Source organism: Euleptes europaea, chromosome 5, assembly GCF_029931775.1.
Source record: "Euleptes europaea isolate rEulEur1 chromosome 5, rEulEur1.hap1, whole genome shotgun sequence".
Taxonomy (NCBI): domain Eukaryota; kingdom Metazoa; phylum Chordata; class Lepidosauria; order Squamata; family Sphaerodactylidae; genus Euleptes; species Euleptes europaea.
In genome coordinates this window covers 43904652-43926973 of record NC_079316.1, presented here as the reverse complement: position 1 = coordinate 43926973, position 22322 = coordinate 43904652, and the positions used below count along the sequence as shown (strand labels likewise).

Here is a 22322-nt window from a genome sequence, read left to right as displayed (position 1 = left end):
TTCCCAGGAACATGCAAAAACTAAATTTCACTTCCAATCGCTTCTATGTAGGAGAAATAGTAATTGGCTTTGAATACCCATTTTTAACACACACAAATATTTGTGAATTAAAGGATTTTTGTTGCAAATTCCAGGATAATGAAACCCTTTAATAATCAGGCTTACACTGACATACTGAATAGGTACTCCTACATCAAGGGAAAGGAAGGACCATTTGCCACTTGCATAATGGAAAATTATGAACTGACCCCCTATCACAGCACTTTGAAATTCTTTAAATTAAAAAGGTGTATTGTTCTAAACCGACTTAGCACGCTCATGGCTACCATTAAATAAGACTAGATACTTGCGGTATTTTATTGCAGTCAATAAAAATGGTGTTGACTGGAGGGTCATTTGTTCTTTCCCCCCATTAAATCTTTATGCCAAGGTCTGTTGTAGGCCCCCAGGTGCCTCTCTGTGGCAAATTAATGACATTTTAAAAATGAGGTACAGAAAGAAGGGCCCAGCATTCAAAAAAGACCAAAAGAAAAAGACCAGTTCTAGCACTGCCAGGTTATCACAAACAATCAAGAACCTTTATCTCCCTTGTTTTGCCAAGATGAATTAAATATAGTCCACATTTTTGGCAAAATTAAGACCTCAACCACCACAGTGTCTTTCATGGCTGCAGAAATGAGTTACCGCCGCAAGTACTGTGTCGCAACAGCAGCCAGAGAAAGTAATAAAAGAAAGAAGGAAGGCAAAACTATGCTGCTGTTTCCACCGATGCCTTGTCCTGACAGCTTAGGCATAGGATGCGTCTCTGGTTGCCGGGTGCTAGAGCTCTTGGACTGTTTTTTGACACAGGCATCGTCAAGGCAGCCATCGCCACTTCCAGAGCCGCTGATGTCGTCACCTGTGCAAGAGAAAGTTCAAGTAAGCAGGTGGTTCTGCTTGTGCTGTAACAAGTGTCAACACCGTAACAACAGCCCGCACCATAAAGCCAGCAAAAAGCTAATGCACAAGAATCGGTTAGCATATTGAATGGATTAAAGCAAAGTTTGGGACACTGAGGAGCCATCATATGATTACATCACCCTACACCTTGCTACCCACGTCCTCCATATTTATCAGACCACCTGAACGTTGCTGAAACCAGGTTCAGTGATGGCATAACCAAGGTGGGCCAAGCACAGCACACAGCAACTCAAACCGCATTCTCAACACAGCAATTTGGACATCTCATACTGGAGCTTGTACAACTTGGCAGTCTCGAAAAGAGAGGCTCACCAAAGAACAACAGAGGAAGGAACATTATGGTTAACTTATAAACACACAGTCACTGACACCATTTAACACTCCATCATGCTCAAAGGCATGTGCTTCCATGTATCAGAGCTCTCAGCCCCACCTAACCTCACTGGGTGTCTGTTGTGGGGAGGGGAAATGAAGGAGATTGTAAGCCGGTTTGATTCTCCCTTAAATGGTAGAGAAAGTCAGCATATAAAAACCAAGACTTCTTCTAAGGCAGATAACTTCATAGCATTCTGTGCTGTCAGAATCTATACCATTCAGTTTTAATGACAATGCTTAGTATGTTTTATTCATGGCTATTAGTTAGAATGGATACTAGTCATGCTGCATACCTATTCTCTCTAGTATCAGAGGAGCATGCCTATTATTTTGGGTGTGGTGGAACACAGGGGGTTAAAATGCTTTCAGTGTCAGTACCGATACAAATACCTATTGCAACAACCAGCAGGTCAAATAGCACCAAAGACTCCATCAGAGCTCTTTCATAGCCCTACAACACTCTGTGAGGTAAGACTCGTGCAGGAAGCCCTGCATCAGCTAGCATGGATGAACAGGCAGAGAGACAGCATCCCCCCTAAGCCAGCAGTCCCTGCCACAGATGTACAGTCAGAGGAAAACAAACAATGCATGAGAAATTATCCAGTATGATAAAATGGGAGGAGGTAGATGATATTACTAGCAAATTCCTAAGGACTTAGAAACTGGATAGACACTTGGTGTTCCCTGTATTATGAGACAGACAAAGTAGGTTCGTGCTTTAAAGATGCAGGGTTACAAATGACAAGATTCTGGCCCACTACACAAGCTCTCTGAACATCTTGACAGTGCCTTGTTCTAGAGTGATAGAGCTTAAAAGATAGCAGACAGGGACAACAGTTTTATAGCCTAGAAGAAGAAGAGTTGGTTTTTATATGCTGACTTTCTCTGCCACTTAAGGAAGAATCAAACCGGCTTACAATCACCTTCCCTTCCCCTCCCCACAACAGACACCCTGTGAGGTAGGTGAGGCTGAGAGAGAATGACTTGCCCAAGGTCACCCAGCTGGCTTCGTGTGTAGGAGTGGGGAAACAAATCCAGTTCACCAGATTAGCTTCTGCCGCTCATGTGGAGAATTGGGGAATCAAACCTGGTTCTCCAAATCAGACTCCACCGCTCCAAACCATCGCTCTTAACCACTACACCACGCTGGCTCTCCCTACTTGCAACTGCCTCAGGATAAAACGGCTATTTTTAATATAAACACAGGATAGCAGAAGAAATCATTAGAATGAACCCCCTGATATTGCACAGAGTTCTGGAGACCTCTGACTTCTGACTGTCCAATAACATATGTCACCTTTGTAGTACCAGACTGATGTCCCCTCCTTGTGGCACACTTACTTGTATCCTGGAAATCCACATCATTTCCTTTGTAGGCATTGCGCAGGCGATTTGTCATGATCTTTAACTGCATGATTTGCTGGCGGATGGTCATATCTGGTTTTGTAATGTCTACTTCCACCTCTGGGTTATTGATCTGATTGGCTAGTCCATCACCCATCACATCCGGAAGATATCTGCAGGAAGATATCAGACAGGAATCTCAAATATTGTAATCTGTTTAACATACTGCCTGTAAACAATATAGGAACCCTTTCAGCTCACTAACATTACTTGTATCTTCAACCGTGTTCTGGGCAAAACATTACAATGTTGGCTTATTTGCACTTTCAGTCCCTGGCAAAACAAGATTGTATTATTTATTTATTAAAAATTATATTCTGCCTTTTTGCCTTCATAAGGGTCACAAGGTTGCTAACAAATTAAAACATACATAATAAAAAAGCAGCTTAAAAACCATTAAAACCAGTCAAACTATCATTAAAACCAGACATAAAAACATACAAAAATATAAAAAAACCCCAACCATTAAGACATTGGGCAGGTGTGGGCATTACATCTGTTGTGAAACATTGATATCACGGTTTAGGGACTGTGCATGAATTCCACCTCCAGCCCCATAATGGTTTGGTGTTAGTCCTGTTACCAACTGTGGGTATGAACTTTCTCATCCTGGTTCACAGTTGAAATTTAGGAGCACCTTCACAAAGACCTGGCAAGGATGAACTATAATGCTGTATCATGGTAAAAAGGAGGGTGTTTACATGTGTAAGCAGGAGAGAACTGACATGTGTGTGGGCAGGAGAGAATTGACATGTGTGGGTAGAGTACCACATCCTGCAACCTCCCCTGAAAACCATGATTCAGTATAAGGTCTGAACTGGAGCTAAGAAGTACAAAACTAGGTCCTTTGGTTTTGTCCATAGATAAGAGCATTTCTCTGGAAATTTTCCAAATAAATTAACCGGGGTGGGGGGCAGAATGAGGAATGGGGGTAGAATGAAGAATGAAGGGGCTTCCTTTCTAAGCAAGGAAGAAGAGAAAATTCCAGGGACTTTAATGTGTTTACTCTCCCTGACTGCCTGTTCTCTCCCACCCACCTCCACAATGGAATTTACCTTTACCAGTTCCAAAGCTTCATAAAACTGGGACATGAGAATACTTAGCAATGTAAACAGGTTACCTTCATGTTGTGACTCCCTTCTTCATCCTTACCTGCTCCTGGTCATTCCATTCCAGCACTTGTCCTCATTCACAGAACCAGATATTTTATCGTTGCAAAGTGTGACAGGGAGAGAAACCCAGAAGTCCCTTACATCCTTCAGTTTCCCTTTCACATCAGAAACCTGCCGGACGGAGGAGAATCAGAGCTCACTGATGCATTTAAATTCTGAATGCTTGAATGTTCAAATGTAAGGCATTTTTCATTCCACTAAAAAGCCATCTATTGTCATTCATGCATGTACCTGACAATATTTAAAGACCACTTTGCCAGATTTATTGTCTGATACAGAAAAGATATCAACACCAAATTTATGAAACTCCTCTGATGAAAAATAAAGGCAGAAGGAGGAGGACACAAACAGCATCAAGATGCCTAGACCAGGAACGCTGAAGAGCTTGTCACTAAACTGGGAGAAGAAAGGCAGGTGAGCAGGTAGCTGGATGACTCAGTTAGCCTAATCTTGTCAGATCTTGTCAGAAGTTCAGCAGAGTTGGCCAGGTTTAGTACTTGGATGGGAGACCACCAAAGAAGTCCAGGGTTGCTATACAGAGGCAGGCAATGGCAAACCACTTATGGGATCACCATAAGTTGGCTGTGACTTGATGGCACTTTCCACCATTAAAGAAGACAACTGATGACAACTCTGGCCTACGACAACAGCAGAACTTGCAAGTGTTACCTTGGTAACCTTCCAGTATCAGGTGCAGACTACCTGTTCACCCAGACTTTGTGCTGAATAACTGATTCATTCTTTGTTGTTTATGTTGCTGTTTTTGTATACTGTTGCTTAATTACCTTGCATTTACTTAAATTACCTAACCTTCTGCTATTTAATGTGTTTAGCATTTTAGTGCACTGATGGTTTATCATTTTTAGTTTTTTTCTTTACATTTGGTTCTGATGCTATGCTTTTACTTTTAATACTGCCTTAGATTTTTTTAAATTGTGGTTTCTGAGGATGTTATTGTTGTTACTTATGTTTGGAGTATGTTTTAGTGATATGATTGTATTGTGTTTTGCACTGATCTGTGATGCAAGCTGCTCCAGCCTTTGGGCTGAGGGTTAGGATAGAAATTATCTTAATAAATAACTGTCATATATTGCTGGCATTGAGAGATGGCTCTCATCCCTTCCTGGAAGGAAAAAAAGGCAATGTTTAAAGAGTTTTCAGGGGAATCAACTAGACACTTCCAACTCATGTGCTGATCATGGTGCATGATCACTGCAGGCTGTTAGATGATCTTGACCAAAAGAGACATGGGTATATTAAAGGTGCTTCATGACCCAATATATGAATGCCAGTGTGTAAGGGGCAATGAATAGCACCTCACATTCCACCTCATACAACAGCTGTATTTCCAAACCATTAACACCATCTGGAACAAAACAGTCCTTCAATGGAACAAGAATCCTATATAGTTGGTTCTTAAAACAGCCATGAATGTCCTCAGTAAACCCAACAAGTATTCCAAAGCAACAGACAACATGGGTTATTCCCAGACTTCTCTAAAACAGTATGAAAATCCAAATGCCGTACTCACCAGTTTTTCCAAACCTAGCACTGACGCTTTATCTTCGCTCATGGATTTTACCCGCCTCTTCTTATCTTCAACATTGGAAGGCTTTGTGTTGAGTTTGGGGTTTCCACAACCTTGAAAGACCTAGAAAAGTGAAAACACAACCAAATATTTCTGCAGGTGATTCAACAAGTTTCTCCACTAAGTTTTGCACTGATCTGTGATGCAAGCTGGGTATTAATGGGTATTTTCCCATTAATTATATTCTTCCTAACTTCACACTGATTTCTACACACACATAATTTGTATACACCGACAATCCAATGCCAAGTTAAGGAAGGCATGTAAGTTTTCTTAATTGAATGGATGGATATGGGCCAGTGTGCCAAAGAATATGGATTGGGGTTACCCTCACAAAAGCAGATGCACCTCCTACTACGGTTACAACAAGAAAATGGGAGAGAAATTCTGTTTGTCTCTAATGCATATGTCACCTATAGTGCACCTTGGTTCATATCAGCAACTTGCACAGCAACACAGATAGTTTCTTCCCTTGATAGCCAAAGATGGTTAATAGTTGTACACAAAATAGACTGAAATCTGTTTTATGGGGAGACAAATGGATCCAGCTTCATCACAGCAGCTTGCCCATTTATAGTTTATTACTGTGGTTATTACAAAGCAATTCTTCCAGGGATATAAAAACATGCAAGAACAATGAAATATACCTTCTGGGAGGTATAGATTTATTCATCCCTTTGTGCTCTCTCTTTGTGTGTCTCCCTGAACTGATGGCTCTATTTCTGCGCTGTTTTAACATTGTATTTTGTGGCTGCGCTGCTGAACTCTTTCCCTCCCTCTCCCTGCTGGCCTATCAATGACTGATCTACTTGCCAGTCAGTTCCCAATTCATTCTCCACCAGACTCTGTTAATTACAATTCTTAGGAGTCATGGGAAAAGCAGTGGGCTTTTTGGAAAACAAATTATTCTCTTGTTGAGACTCTGTCAGAGAGTGAGTTACACAATTCCAAGAATGATGATGGAGCTAATTCCCCCCATGCAGATCTAATGAATCATATTCTACTAAAAACTGCAGTTGTGGAAATCTACTGAGGTTGAGTGGGATGAGGGAGGGTCAGATCAAACCCTCAGGAGCTGTTGAATCTGGTCCTGTGATAGAAGGGAGAAGGGTTCCAACAAATGCTTACAACTAAAGAAGACAAGTCTAGTAAGAAGTTCTCTTCGGGTAACATACTAAACCATTTTTACCTCTCCAGTATTCAAGACAGAGGTAACCAGGGATGAATGCTTCCTAGTCCTTACCAACAGGAATTACTGGACATCCACATTGTTGCTTTGCCTTGCAAGGACGAGAGAAAAGAGGGCACTGCTGAAATGGACACAGATGAATTATACTTGCAGCTGCAAAAACCTCATTTTTACCTTGGCTGTTATAGATTCTCTGTTCTCCTGCATGTTAGAAATGGCTTCCGCAATCTTGGTGTGAATTGTACCGATGACTGTTTCTACATTAGATGATCCATCAAAGCGCTCAGCAACCAACAGCAATGAATCTAGGGGAACAACCAACAGCCTGTTTGAGAATACGCTGTGTATCAACAGCCAGCATATAAAGCTAGACTAGACATTAGACTTTCCATTTTCATTATTTACTTCCTATATACCCAACGTATCTCCCAATTAGGACTCCTTTAAAGGAGTCACTGATAGGATGGAGAAACTTTTGAAAAAACATAACCTACAAACAGTGTTTAAACCCACCAAGAAAATACAACAGATGCTATGATCAGCAAAAGACAAAAGAGACCCCCTCACTTCTGCAGGAGTATATTGTATACCTTGCAGCTGTAGACAAGTTTACATCGGGACAACAAAACGCAGCATACAAACAAGGATAAAAGAACATGAAAGATACTGAAGACTTGGCCAACCTGAGAAATCAGCAGTGGCTGAACATGGACTGACACAAACAGGACACAGGGTCTTATTCCAAGACACTGAAAGACTGGACAATTCTACCAACTATTTTGTCAGATTGCACAGAGAAGCCATTGAAATTCATAAACATCAGCACAACTTTAACAGAAGAGAGTTTAAGAATGAATAAGGCTTGGCTTCCTGTTCTGAAAACCTCCAGACTAACAAAGACTACAGTCAACAATAGCCATGCAGATTAGCTTTGGATTTCACACATTAACAGATCACTTCAGGATACAATGGTTCCATATTAACATACCACACCCTCATTAGCACATTATCTTGATACTTACAAGACAATGATTAGCACATTACCTTTGATACTTTTTGCAGGACAATGATTCAGTTCAAACCCAACCCCTTTCTGACTATATATAACTCTTCCTACACACTTGACACTGAGAGACACTGTCCTTCAGTGTTACTCCTCTGAAGATGCCTGCCACAGCTGCTGGCGAAACATCAGGAAAGAAAATACCAAGACCACGGTTACACAGCCCGGATAACCTACAAGAACCAATGAACTCTGACCGTGAAAGCCTTCGACAATATTTTAAGCAGACATATCCTCTCCTTGTTCTTCTGATCACAGCCCAGCACATACAGCAGGGAAATACTTCTTTAAAAATTATTCCTTTTCTATGGTTGCTATACAGACAATTCCTATTCTCAATAAAAAATTTTTTGCCGTCAAGTCACAGCTGATTTACGGCGACCCTGTAGGGTTTTCAAAGCAAGAGACGTTGGGAGGTGGTTTGCCATTGCCTGCCTCCGTACCACAACTCTGGTATTCCTTGGAGGTCTCCCATCCAAATACTAGCCAGGGTCAGATTCTAAATATATAGCTTGGTATATTCCCCCATAAATGTTTTCATAAAATAAGGTCTCCTGCACATTCATGGACATGCCAGCCTCAGATGTCCAAGGATCAGAAGACAGACTCTACATCATCATGCTACTGTGCCAACAATCACAAAATGGAATAAACATATCAAATATGTTTTGGGGATTTTTGCCAGCAGAAAACTTTTGTAAACCTCTCTACAAAAGAAAGAAGAATAGGAACTTGTTTTTAAGAAGCCACAAAGCAAAGAAATCTTTAAATAGAGACTACAGTAATTTCAGCTGCACAGCCTTTACAACAGTGCCTGTTGCCATGAGACTGACAAGGTAATTACAGAAAATTAGCAAAACTAGATTAATCTTTCTTTCTTTAGTAAGCCCAGCAATCTTCCTGTTTATTTTGCTGATGACTCTTAATTCTGCTCTGCTCTTTTGTTTGAATGCAAAAAACCCTCAGAATTCTTGGGAGAAAAAGGAAGCGCTGCTACTGAATTGTACCTAATTTAATTCAGAGGCTTCACTTGGAAAGCTAACATTTAACCCAAACAAGGATCTGCTTTGAATTTTCAAATGTTTTTCCAATGGACCGCCCACCTTCTCTCACCAAGGCTACATATGCCAAAGTCTTAACTAGGGCGGTGCTCCCTCTCCTCTCTTTCCGAACAGGTGCAGCTGAGGGATCACTGAAGGCTATGCATTCTGCACAACATAATGCTCAATGCTGGCCCAGACATCTCTCAGAAGAGAAGGATTTTTCCAGGGCCATTCCTAGTGTAGTCTTCACAGCACCCAATCCAAGAACACGGGTAGCTAGGATGCAGGTGTACTTGGAGAGTGCCAGAATCTAAAGCAGTAGGGGGCACAAAAGCATTTAATGATTACTTTTTTCCAGGAGCATCATAACATTTTCGAAAGCTGCTGAAGAACACTGGAGGGTGAATTTTCCAAAAGACTGAGTACCACTTCAAAAAACGCAAATGTTGATTGTGTTTAGATCTTAGTGCAGAGAGATCTTTAGTACATTCACTAATTGCTGTTATAGTGCTATGTCTGCTCTCCAGACTCTTCTCTGTTGATTGAAAGGAGAATCAGGTGTTATGTGCAAAAGCACAGAAGATAAGAAGCCCTTCTCTCAGGTTGTCTGCAGCTCTTACCTATCAGATTCCTCCATTCTGGGTCCAGGTCTGCTTGGTTGGCCAGACAGCCCTTCAAGACGTTGCGGCAGTAGCTGTTGCATGACTTGACATTTGACATGCCCCGGCAGTGTGAACAGTACACCAGCTTCATAATGGCTCGAGTGCAATACGGGCTCAGAGGGACCTTTAAAAACAGAAAATACCAAGACTACGGTCACACAGCCCGGATAGCCTACAAGAACAGATATATTTTTGCTTCAGCAATTTAAAAATGTGTGATGTAACATAAAAAGAGGACCATGAAAAGTAACCAGCACACTAAATACAATGAAGAATACAACTAGCACACTGGTTGCAGAAATGTGCATACTTGTATTGTATATGCCAAGAGACACAGAAATATACATGGAGTCATTATAACCGATTATAAATAATAAGTTCAAACTAGATGTACAACATTACAACCATACTGCAAAATTCCACAGATAAAGTGAACTTTATCTGCAATCTGACTGGAAATGTTGGACTCCAACTTCAAATCACTGGACTTTGATTTCAGACTTCATGAACTGAGTCTCAACTGCAACAACAATGAAGAGGGGCGTGGCATTCAGCCTAGAACTTCAGAAGCATTAGGTACTTTAACCTGGCATTGTTCATCCTGTGGCACTAGTTCTACTTACCAAAAATGGCTCATTAGGTACTTTGCATATCACACCTGACTCCACAACAGCAAATTGTGCTTCTTACACATTTAGCTTGAGAATAAGTTGAGATCTTTTCAGCCTTAAGATATTTACTCATTTGCTTTACCAGGTAAAACAAGCAGATTACCCACAAGGACTTGCCGGGGAGGGGGGATATAATTTTCTCCTCCTACACAATTTCCTCTTTCCTTTCCTTGAAAGCACCCACAGCCTTTCCCCTTTTCCTTTTCTCCTCCTACCCACCAGCCAGTTTACCTTTATCTGCCCCCGTCTTCAGCTTTCCCTCCTTGCCTCCCCTGGCAGCCACTCCATGGGAAAATTCTGTGTAGTGTTACTTGCCAGACCGGTCCCAGTTGCACACTGGGGAACCTGCACCTCACTTTCCCCTATATCCCTTTCACTACACTATTTCTGCTTTTTCTTCTCTTGGCAACCCTTTTATTCTTACCTTTCTTTACTTATTTTTCTCCTTCCCAACTACTTCTGCGTCTATGCTTTTGGGGTTTTTTTTAACCATCCAATGTATTTTTTTAGGTTTCAGATTTTGGGAAAACCTGGGGGTTTTGCTTTGTAGAAAGATATTCCTTGTCTGTTCATGGTTCCATTCTCCAGATTTAAGTATCCACAGATTTTGCCACACTGAGAATTAGATATATTGATTATGGGAGGTAAGAGATAAACGGAGGGCTAGATACTATAAGAAAATCTTCTCTACCTCTCCTTCCCCTTCCTCACATCAGCACTTTGTGACCTGTGATAAAGTTTTGCCGGGGTCAGAGGACCCCTCCACAAAAAAAAGCTAACATGGGGGACTGCAGTGATGGAGAACTGGGTGAAACAGTCACTCCTTCAGTCAGGCTCTGGTAGTAGAAGAGGGAGAGTGACCACATTAAAAACAGATGGCACAAATTAAACCCCATTTAAAAACTGATACTCTCAGAACTGAAGATTCCCTAATGCCAAAGACATTCACCTTCTAAAATATGAACACTTAATCAAAGAAAACAATTTTTACTATACAACTACAAATATTGAGCTGGATCTCATGGAAGATTTTCATGTGGGGAGGAACCATGGCTCAGAGGTGGAACATCTGTTTGGCATGCAGAAGTTCCCAGGTTCAGTCCTCGGCAACTCCAGTAAAAATCAGCCACTGCCAGTCTAAGTAGACATTGATGGACCAATGGTCTGATTCAGTATAAAGCATCTTTATATGTTCAACAGTCTTTGTGTAAGTGGAAACATGAAATAACTCCATGCTTACATTAAGTGAAAGGGATTGTATCTCCAGTATCTCTTCCACAAGCACAAGTCGTAACACAAGGTATTTCTTCTGATACAATTTCCAAAGCAAATTAAAACAGAACCATGCAACCCATCTGTCGTACATTCCATTGAGAAAGTGTAGCTGATCCAAAATAATATTGTTACTTTGTTAAAAACTACATTAAAGTACAACATGTTGCTGCAAGTGTTACACAATGGCTTGCATAAATGGAACTGTACATTTTCCTGTCCACCCATGCATTGCTGAATCCAACCCAATGTCCTAATCCTACAAAACATGGGTACAGCAGTGGTGCCATTTTTTCAAAAGCTAAAATCCCAGCAATGGGCTATTTGACAGGCCAGGCGGCGCAGGGGTCTGAATCTAGCTCTCCACTCTTTCTCATGAATGGACAATTACCAGGACATTAGCACTGGAAACAGACTCAGTGTGCACTATCTTGGCTGCTGGACTGTAGTTGGGACAGCATTTAGTGAAGCACTTAGTTACCATCCAGCTTGGGATATATACACAGAAGCTCATTCCTGCCCCTAGTTGGATTGGGGAGGAAGAATCTAATGTGTGGGATTCAGTTCCACCTAGAAGACATCAGTACCCTTTAGTTATCACGGGGTGGCGCTTTAGTCCTGTCAAACGATACCCAGGCAAGGAAAAGATGTTAGCTTTCAAGAACAAAAACCAATCAACCAAACAAAACAACACACCCCAAATCCCATCCGTTTCATTATTATACTGAAAACAGCGAGGCCCATTAAAAGTGTTATTTAACATGCAAGATTTTCATTTAACTCCCAGGGCCTGACTAAACATTACTATAATGTCAAGGGAGGGTGACAAACTAGAATATTAATGCTTTAAAAGGCGGAAAGCCTGGCAGAGGCAGACTGTTCGGTTGACAAATATCGTTTATAAAGCATTAGGAGAGGCTTTCTCTGCAGCTAGCTGGTCGCCGTGCATTGGCACCGTACCCAGTTTGTCCTAATGGAGGGGGGGGGGGAGACCACGGGTAATTTTTTGTTCTTTGTTCTTATTCAAAGAGGCCTTTAACTGCATATGACAAGCACAAGATGAGCACTGGAACTTCCCGTGGTATGAGGCCACTGAACACAAAGGGCCCATTAAAAGGAACGTCATTGTATCAGTTCAACGTCTACAAGAAACTGCTGGGAAGAGATCGCCTGGGGATTTGAAGGGCAGCGCAACCAAAATACAAGTGGAACCCAGCTCTATTTCTCCTTAATAGCTGAGCCGGGTGGACCTGTGGAAGCCCTGAATGTGGAGAAGGTGATGGGGATGAGGGCCAACAAACTGAAGCTCAATCCGGACATGACTGAGGTGCTGCTGGTCAATGACAAGGCTGCTTGGGGACTGAGGAGTCGGCCTGCCCTCAAGGCTCTGGTTTCCTCTGTGGCACTCAGTGCATTTTTTCAGCTTCAGCTATTCCTCAAAAAGCATAATCTGGCCACAGTGATCAGTCCTCTGATCATATTCAGTACTTTATGCAGGGCTGCCTTTAAAAAAAGTGTTCAGGAAGTTCCATTGGTCTGAAATGTGGCAGCCAGGCTATTGTTGGGGGCTGGATACTAGGATCATATCACTCACTGTACTGAAAGATTGGCTACTCATCTGTTTCCAGGCTCAATTCTAACCTTTAAGGCCCCTAAGGGCTTGAGGCCAGACCATCTCCTCTCATACTGTCCAGCTTGCCGTTCAAATCCTCTTCTAAGCCCTGTTCTCTGTGGCCTGAGGTGAGGCAAATTGCAACCAGAAGACAGGGCTTTTTCTGTGGTGGCCCCATGCCCTCGAGGCTCACTTGGCACTTCAGTTACTCTACATTAGGTGCCAAACCTTTCTTTTTATCCAGGCTTTTTAACAGAGAGGTTTGTTTGTTTGTTTAAGCTGAACGCTTCTGGTCTGAGGTCTGTGATTTTACTGATTTTATTTACGCCTTTCTGCCCTCACAAGGGCCATCAAGGTGACTAACAATCTAAAACATGATAAAATCCCATTTTAAAACGACTAAAATCAACCCCCTCACACAGTCATTCAAACTAATTAAGAACAGAGTTAAAATGTGTACGAAGACATAAAAACAGCCATTAAACATTGGTCAGGAAGGAGGGATTACTGAGGGAGTGCCAAACGAAACAAACAAACAAAAAAAAACCCCTTCACCCATTGGCAGAAGATGGCAACAGAAGGGGACGTGCGACTCTCCCTGGAGAGAGAGCTCCAGAGGTTTGGTGCCACAACTGAGAAGGCCCTCCCCAGGTTGCCACCTGCCTAACCTCAGAAGGCGGTAGCACCCGAAGCCGGGCCTCCAAAGATGACCATTGTGGTCAGGTGGGTTCATAAGGGAGTGGGCGTGGCCTAACCTCTTTGTAGACATTTGTTTGCAACCCCAGCATGTTTTAGTATTGGAAAGTCTTATGTTGTTGTTTTTATGGTTTCATTCTATTGTTTTCTGTTTTATGAGCAGCACTGAGCCGGTCTCTGGAAAAGTGACGTATACATTTTCTAACGAAATGAACCCACCCAACCAGCTCAGGCGGTGACAAGACACGGGGGCCCTAAGCCCAAGAGAGCTGAGCACCCCTATGTTCAATTGCTTCCAACAGCTTGCAGCAGAGAGCAATTGGCTCTTGCCAAAGGACCACAGCAACTCGATCCGCGTCACAAACCCGGCTCTTTTCAGTTAGCCAGACAGGAGGCAGAATCTGAACTCAACAGGCTTAGAAGAATGAAACTCTGCTGAAGGCAGTACTATAATTCTGCCTCTGACTCACCCAGCTGGCTGCAAGAAGCCAGGAAAAAAATGACTCCAGACTTGGGGGGATAGAGTTTGAGCACTGAAATATGTATGACATACACACAATCCTAAACAATCTCTCTCTATTAATGGAGAATAGCACTGTGTGTATAATAAAGCTGGTAGCAGGAAACCACTTGCCTCATTTTAGTTTGTATGACAGGATTCCTGCGCTGTTCTTTTCTCTCGCGCCTGTCAAGTGCTTATTTATGGTCAGTTTTGAAGTGCTTGGTTTCTTAAAACTGCCATGTTAACATTCTGCATGTTGACATTTTCCAGTCACAGTCTCACTCCTGAGAGCGATTCCTAAGGAAATATTAAAAAAAAAAGACTGTCTTTGTAGCACCTTAAAGATGTTACTTATTTTATTTTTAGGTCTTGAGCTTTCATAGGTTACAGTCCACTTCAACAGATGCTTCCTCCCTCCAGATGTTTCACAAAGTGAACTATAATTCTGAAAATGAAAGCTCCTGCTCTTAAAATAAAATACGTTATGTGTAAAGGTGCTAGAAAGGCCAGGTTTTTCTGCTTTTAACAAACAATCTTAAATGAACATGGCTCTGAACCAGAATTTCCTGGAAATAAAGAGTGTGTGTTCCAAACATGATATTTTACCAACCCATGAACACTAGAAGTCTGATGGGGAAATATTATTCATCTTATAATACATTCACACATGGTGATCCAGAGAAGCGATTCATTCACAGTATTGACACTATGATTGGAAAACAAACCAAACAAATAGTATTGCCCTGGCCAATAACTTTTGTATCTATGGTGAGCTCATAGCTTTTGTATGGATACAAACACTGGATATTTTTTCCTACCAGCCACTTATACACGTATTACTTTGTAGGTAGCTAAGCCAATTGATTGGACAATGGTAGTGAAAAGATGTGGCAAACTTCAAATAGAATTCTCAAATGAACAGGAACTACTGGGATATTTATTAATTTATACCCTGCCTCGCCTCTTGGCTCAAGGTGGATTACAGTGCAATCCTAAGGGACCCTGGCACCAGCATAAACACCACTTGCGTCGTCCAAATGAGCACTTACACCGGCGTCGAGCTACTCATGCGGGCGCCAGGGAGCACCAAAGCAGCATCACACATGAGTGTTAGGGCAGCCGCGGCAGCAGTGTACCTCTGGTGCAGTGGCTTGCGCCAGTGCCAAAGCAGGTGGAGCTGCTCACTGGCGCAAGCCTGAGCCCTTTTGTCTCGGGAATGCCCCCTTTTGCTGGGGCAATCTTACGCCAGCAAAAATGGAGGTGCAGCCTGTGGAACTGCGTACAGCAGTTTCATGGGTGTTAAAGGAATTTTCCTGATTGGCTTGCTGGCTGCGCACAGCTAACTGTTCAGGAGGCGGTGTAGCTACACTGTCCTCAGCCATACCGCAACTACCCACCCCCCAGGATTGCGCTGTTAGTGTTATCAAGGCAGGATTAGTGCTGTGTTATAACATAGATGAGTGTGTCTATACACATACACATTTTATCTCAGCATCACTTAATGCTGCTCTTAATTATGAAAATGATAAGACTACTGCATAAAATTATCTCCACATTTTTCATTAATATTGAAGTGAGAATATATTGCAGATTTTGAGGTGTGAAAACTGGTGACTGATACCTCATCCAAACCTATTACTTCAATAGTACTGTGCTTGAGAGACCTTTCTTCCATTACACATTGGTGTAGGAGGATCCTATTAGGGAGGGGTTAGGAAACCCCAGACATTAGCTGATTAATGCAACTGTCCCTCCGTCTACCCACTAGTGATGTTCTATGCACTTGCACATTTTTTTTAGTCTTGACTTTGTTCTCCAACTCTGATTTGGATTATGTTCCTGATCTAGGAAATATCATGCCCCAAAGAAGTCTGCTTTAAACTACTTATAAAGATGAAACAGATATCTCCTATAACAGGTACACACTCGCACAGGAAACTGTAATTCCTGAACCTTCTGAACACAATATGAGGCAGAATCCAGCCATTAATCACTTCACTGTCTCCCTTGGGTAGAATAAAGCGACTGCACAGAACTTCACTGTTGAAATCAATGGAACTTTAAAGTACTCAGTTTTGGCTAGATCATACTCATGATTTGCAGCAATTTTCACATTTGTGGCAGCTGGAAATAAAAGTTCTGCTTTGATCCAAGAAGTTGCTTCCAAAACGTACTCTCATCCCATTCTGAACTGTTGAAATAGATCTGAAAATGCTGCTGAAGTTTTCATTCAAAGTGCTGACAAGTCCAATTTCTGCGGCTAATTAAAAACTGATGAAAAGTTACATGGGTGTGGAAGGAGAGGGCTCCCTCTAAAACTATAATGTGCAACGATCAGTTGATCAATAATCAGATTAAAGTCTGCCATTCCCAGGTGGCTGACCATCAGGGCAAAAGGACTGTAGCCAAAGTGGGTAACCACATAATTTGTTAATTTTTAAATAATCTGGTGCAGCGTCAAGAGTGTACATGACAACAATTGATTTCATCAAGCACCATCAATCCTGTACTGGTGACGGCATCTGCTGAAATACCTGGCTGCACTCCTGTCAATGCCATTTTTATTAAGACAAGAATTTCATTAACATCAGTTCATTTGAGGTCAAATCTCCAGGATTGTGAAGTCTTTATTAATGTCATTTGACAACTCAGTGAACAGAATTAACAATGCAATCTTTATGCAAACACAGATCCCATAAAGTTTCTTCTTTATGGAATCACTCAGCAGCAGTCGCTGCAGGGATAAAACTTGGTATTTGGGCACCTCTCACTGAGATGTGTTCTTACATGCTTCTACTGAGCAGGTGCGGAGGAATGCTCCGCCAGACACCTGAGATCTGTCTTTACCTTTTAATTGAAGGGAATTAAAGAGGCGCTTTCCAAGGGTCATGTTAAGGAGGGGTTAGGGTTAAGTCTTGTCCAGACTTGTCTACATTTTTGTGTGAAAATGCTGATGAGGAATAGACATATAATCCTTTTGGAATAAATAAGTAACTTATAGAAGATAGTTCGTGGCAAATGCAATACGCTGTGTTTTCAATGTATGTTTAATTGTTTTTGTGCCAAGGTATTCTAATTAAGAAGTCAACTAGATGCTTGTTGCTCTCTTCGAATATAAAATATATGCCCCCCCTCTTCTGGAATAACTGGAGAGTAGCTGCATGTATAATTTGGGCCCCAGTTTCAGCATCTGTGCAATTTCCCACAATAAAAGGGAACATAAAGTTTTAGTCACTCCCCTCTCAAGGGTTAAATGCAGGTTCAGCACCACAACTTATCTGGATGTATAGAATTGGACTGGTATAGATTAGGGAGGTGTGATCTGCTCCCAAGAATTCTTTACTGTCTTGGTTGTCTATAAAAGCAATATTGAATGAAAGACATACATTCACTACCTGACCAAGATACCTGCATTTCTATCTACCGCCTTATATTTTATATCTTTATTCTTTCCCCCCACTCCATCCCACTTCCAATTCTGAACTGGCTCAACTGGGACCTTACAGTGATATTTCCCCTCCTGGAGAAAAAGGAAACCAGGCCATGTGTTCTCTCTCTCATATAGTGCACACCCTGAAAAAGGTGCATCTGAAATATATAGGACCTCCCTAATCACACACCCTCAACATATGTGCATATATAACCCATTATGATGATAGTTATTTCAAAAGTTCTAATATTAAATACTCTAAAAATTATGATAAGTTGTGGTGCTGAACCTGCATTTAACCTTTGAAAGGAGAGTGATTAAAACTTAATATATTTTTTTATTGTGGGCTTGTTAACATTGCCTTGGATCCCGGCTAAAGGAAGGCAAAGAAACAAATGGTACAGAGGAAAACGAATTCTTTAATTGTTTTTTGCAACCCCTATGCATTTCACGTGCAGCTTCAGCAGGGGGAATCTTTCAGATACCTTTTAGTAACGTTCCCATGCATGCGTTGACTCATATTGCTTTAATGCATACATGGGAACCTTGCTAAAAAGTATCTGATTCCCCCTGACGACATGCGTAGGGGTTGCAAAAATTATTAAAGAATGTGTTTCTCTCGGTATCATCTGTTTCCTTGACTTTGTTTTGCTTTGGTGCGGCCCCCTTCCTTTCTTCACTTGAATCCAGGCTAGACATTTCTGCAGGTGCAAGGATTCCTGCCCATGGAACATGATTTACTTGCCACCTCTCTCCTGTGGTAGCCCAAAATGTCTCCTGAAATTCTGTTCTTGGGGGACAGCAGATTCCCAGGTACCATTTCAGGAACAGGACCGGGGTGCATTCTTGGCTGCTGCAGGAAAATCCAAGAGTTGAAAATTTTGTTCCTATGGAAACTTTAGTCTGGATCCAACCCATGATCAGGAACATTGTGATGAAATTAACTAAGGGTTTTGGTCAAAATACTGGGTGAGCATTCTTAGAATAGTATGTTCCTTCTGAAGAGGTCCGCCCTAAGCTCAGGAACCGGAAATGAACTTACCAAAGCTTTTTTTTTTTTTTAACATGGAAGTGATTGACCACATTCAGGATACAGAAAACACTGCTCATAAGCAAATCTTTGAGGTGATCAAAAGTGGGGCTTGACTGAACAAAAAACAGGCATTTTGAACAAAGTAAGTTCAAATGTCAGCTGCAGTTGTAGCAAAGTTCTGAGCATTCTTGCTGCAAAGTCAAATCAAGGAAGTAATGTGAGGACAAGGGCCTGAACAGTCCCCCAGCCAGGATGGGTGAGAATGCTATCTTAATACATCTGGAAGTTGATATCAGAGGCTAATACAACAGAACAGACACCCCCCTCCTGGGCAATGCCTTGTTTACTATAAACACTGACACTTCAATAAGGCTGTCACCAGCCATTACTGTGCAGCTATGATATGAACCTCAGCACCCTTCTGTGGTTCTTCTTATGACTATGTTAATTCTTTATTTAAACAAAAGAATACCCAGACATCCACCTAACTTCTGTGTCTTTCATGCTCCACAATCAGCTGCAATCCAAGATGTTTACAACACAATCCTGGGGGGAGGGGGAAATGCACACGAAGCTGACTAGGCACTATGCTAGCATATCTCCAAGATGCATCAGCAGAACGCCCCAGCAGCACTGTACCTTGGTTGGGTGCTGGCAAGGCGGAAAAACAATGGTACAACCCCCTGCGCTGGCAGGGAAAGGGGTGCAACCAGGAGCATGGCAGGAGTTAGTTGGCTCCCTAAGGCCCCCCCAGCCTGGGAACCCCCCCCAAACCAGTGGAATGTTCTGCCATCAAAAGCGACAGGATAGCCCATAGGCACCCATACAATGAAAACAGGAAAGTGCCCTCCCAAAGGTGCAGCCCTGCTCACAAGCTCCGACAGTGCACAAGGATGCCAACTTCAGCCATGACCAATCGCCCCCCTTCCCAGTGGGAAGTAAATCCCCTCTCCTGCTCCCAATCACCCCCCACCCAAGCACTAGATAAACCCAAGCCAGGACTCTCAATAATTCACCAGGGCGTATGGCACAGGGTCTCTCTATCATGCACACTTAGATTGCACAGCGTTGTACTTCAGAGGGGGGAATGCACAGAGAGGGCCCTTAGCACCACTGAGGGAGCACTTAGCACTAACAGCCAAGGGGGAGAGCTAAGTCCATGCTATGTGGCTTATGTGTCTCATTTCAGACCCCTAAAAGGTACCCCATTTCTGGAGGCTCATCCCAAAAACCAGCCATGCACTGGCAGTTGAGCAGTGGTGGGAATCCAGGTATCAGCCCCCCTCATTCCCTTTAAACAAGCCTGGGCACTACCCTGACAATGCTGGCTTCCACAGTAGAGACCACTAGTGGGGACATATGGGGGCAACATGAGCCAGACTCCCAGGGACTGATGGTCGTGATGGGGGGGGCAGGGACATTGGATGCCCTTACTGGGCTGTTAGCACACTCCTTTGCCAGGACACCCTCTCTCCCCAGGTGGTTTGGAGTGCCTGGCAGCTGCTCCACAGTGTTCTGTGGATCAGTTGGCCAAGCAATCATGAGACACATTGCCTTGCAGGATCAGAGCCCTCTGCAACAGCAGCAGCAGCAGATAGAACAGCCGCATTTGCAGAGCACTTCCTCACATGGTCAGTAAGTGTCATTTGGATGGCTACAGCATGCGCCTCAGGAGGATTCCCTGGCACATTTAAGAAAACGTAGCTGCTTTGCACAGGAAGCAACCCAGCTTAAACAGGACCCTGGGCTGGTGCAAAGCTTCACAAGAGACGTGCTTGTTCCTTGCCAGTACTATGTAAATGATTCTAAGTTACTCTCACTGAGAGTTCTATGAACCATGGCCAAGGGGATGCAGGGAATTTCTGTTTCATTAATCTAATTTGATACAGGCATTTAATGGCACCACACATGCATATTTTCTAAGCACAATAATTTGTACTAGATTTCTTTTCCTCCTTTGCTGTTTAATGTGTAGATTATTTCTACTGTGAAGGTTATACCATTTAAAATAAGCAGACAGAAAATGGGCAGACGGGAGGGTCTTTGAACTACAGTAGCAGAAGCCCTTGCACGCCCAATTTCACAAATGACTCCAATAATGCCTTTTTGCATTGTACGTGTATTTGACTTGTACGTTTGACTAATGGGCATACAATATGGAAACACCCATTTCTAAATGCTATTGGATTAGAACAAATCTTTACGTACACATTATCCTGACCCTAAGATAAGACGGAGTCTTATTCATTGCCTGCCACTCTCTTTACCACAGAGAAACACAGAATCCAAAATGTATTCATTCAATAGGATCTGTACAGGTAAGCTTGGAGTAGATCAGGCAACAAAGGACACCTGTGCTTCCACTGCACTATTTCATAATCTCTGAAACCACTCCTTTGGGCTCAAATTAGACATAATGGAAACAGATCCTGCCCCAGTTAAGGCAGTGGACTTATGGGCCAGTCTTTTTTAAACAATTGGGAAGCAAGACTGAGAAATGCCAATCCTCCCCTCAGATTACATCCTGAGCTTGTCTTATGCAGGTTCTGTTCTCATCATCCAATCTCTAATATCAGAAGTGAGCTCACCTGAAAAAGTGGGACTGGGAGGAGAGGCTACAGTGGAGGATGAAAAGAGCGTTCAGTTCCCATTATCCACATGCTATAATTGCTCTAAAAACTGGACCCCTCCTCACCTTCTACTTTATCTACAGTAAGGGCAGGACTGAATTTAGAAAAATGGATATCCTGACATGGTGTGCCATTTGACCACTGGTGCTGTGCCACATCCAGGGCAAGTTCCAGGTTTGGGGTGTGTGTGCCTGGCCAGACAGTTCCAATGGGCCCCCTCTCTGCCTACCACCCAGCCCCACCGATTGCACCTCTCCACCCCAACTCATAGGCCCCACCATCTGCCTGTGAGTCTTTCCCCTGCTCACGAGCCTTCCTACCACCTGCGCTCACAGCCGCCCACACTGCCTGCATGCCCTTCACCTGATTGCACTAGGCAGGTGCTGCCACTATAGCCACTAGGAACACTGCAGCCATGTACCACCTGCATGCTGTTCCTCAACAATGCTGGGCAGAATGGTTAATTGAGCACTTGTGAGCAGTTCTAGAGAGCCAGCATAAATCCACACAATATATACATGAAGAATGGGATGTATGTACAAATCCATTCCTTTGCTTATGTTACTCAACCGTATTAACATTAAATGTTTACATAAGTAGCAAACCGTCTTAAATGTACCGACATACTGACAACCATTTGCATCCTTTATTTTCTTGCACAATTGCCTTCTATCCCTGGAAAGCCAACTTAGTCTCAAAACCCAGCACCAATTGTTGGACTCATGATAAAATGAAAAAGGAAATCATGAAGCAGGGATTGTGCTGGGCTCTGCATATCATCACTTAGAAGCTTTTGTAGTTAAGACTACAAATGTGACAACTAGTGAGAGATCTATAAAACCATAAGCATAAGAACCATGAAGATTATCCACCAGAACATTTCTACTAACACCGTGCACCATTTTAAAATAACATGCCAAACTGTGGACCCCGGTGCATGCTGGGTCTTCCACTTGCCCTACTTCTCTAAGAATCTCACCACAGGGTGTCTGACAAAAATAATCATAATGTGGGGGGAGA

General features: G+C 42.6%; 1 protein-coding gene across 1 annotated transcript in view; it reads right to left on the bottom strand.

The window, feature by feature from the left end:
• Positions 1 to 285: 285 nt before the first annotated feature.
• The window catches only part of GPC1 (glypican 1), a 249823-nt gene continuing 227786 nt past the window's right edge, over positions 286 to 22322 (bottom strand). Inside the window, exons 4-9 of the mRNA XM_056850170.1 lie at positions 9415 to 9580; positions 6863 to 6993; positions 5443 to 5562; positions 3892 to 4022; positions 2677 to 2852; positions 286 to 898 (exon numbers count right to left, since the gene is read on the bottom strand). Coding sequence (XP_056706148.1) covers positions 681 to 898; positions 2677 to 2852; positions 3892 to 4022; positions 5443 to 5562; positions 6863 to 6993; positions 9415 to 9580 — 942 coding nt within the window. The 3' untranslated portion in view covers positions 286 to 680. The remainder of the gene's footprint in view (positions 899 to 2676; positions 2853 to 3891; positions 4023 to 5442; positions 5563 to 6862; positions 6994 to 9414; positions 9581 to 22322) is intronic.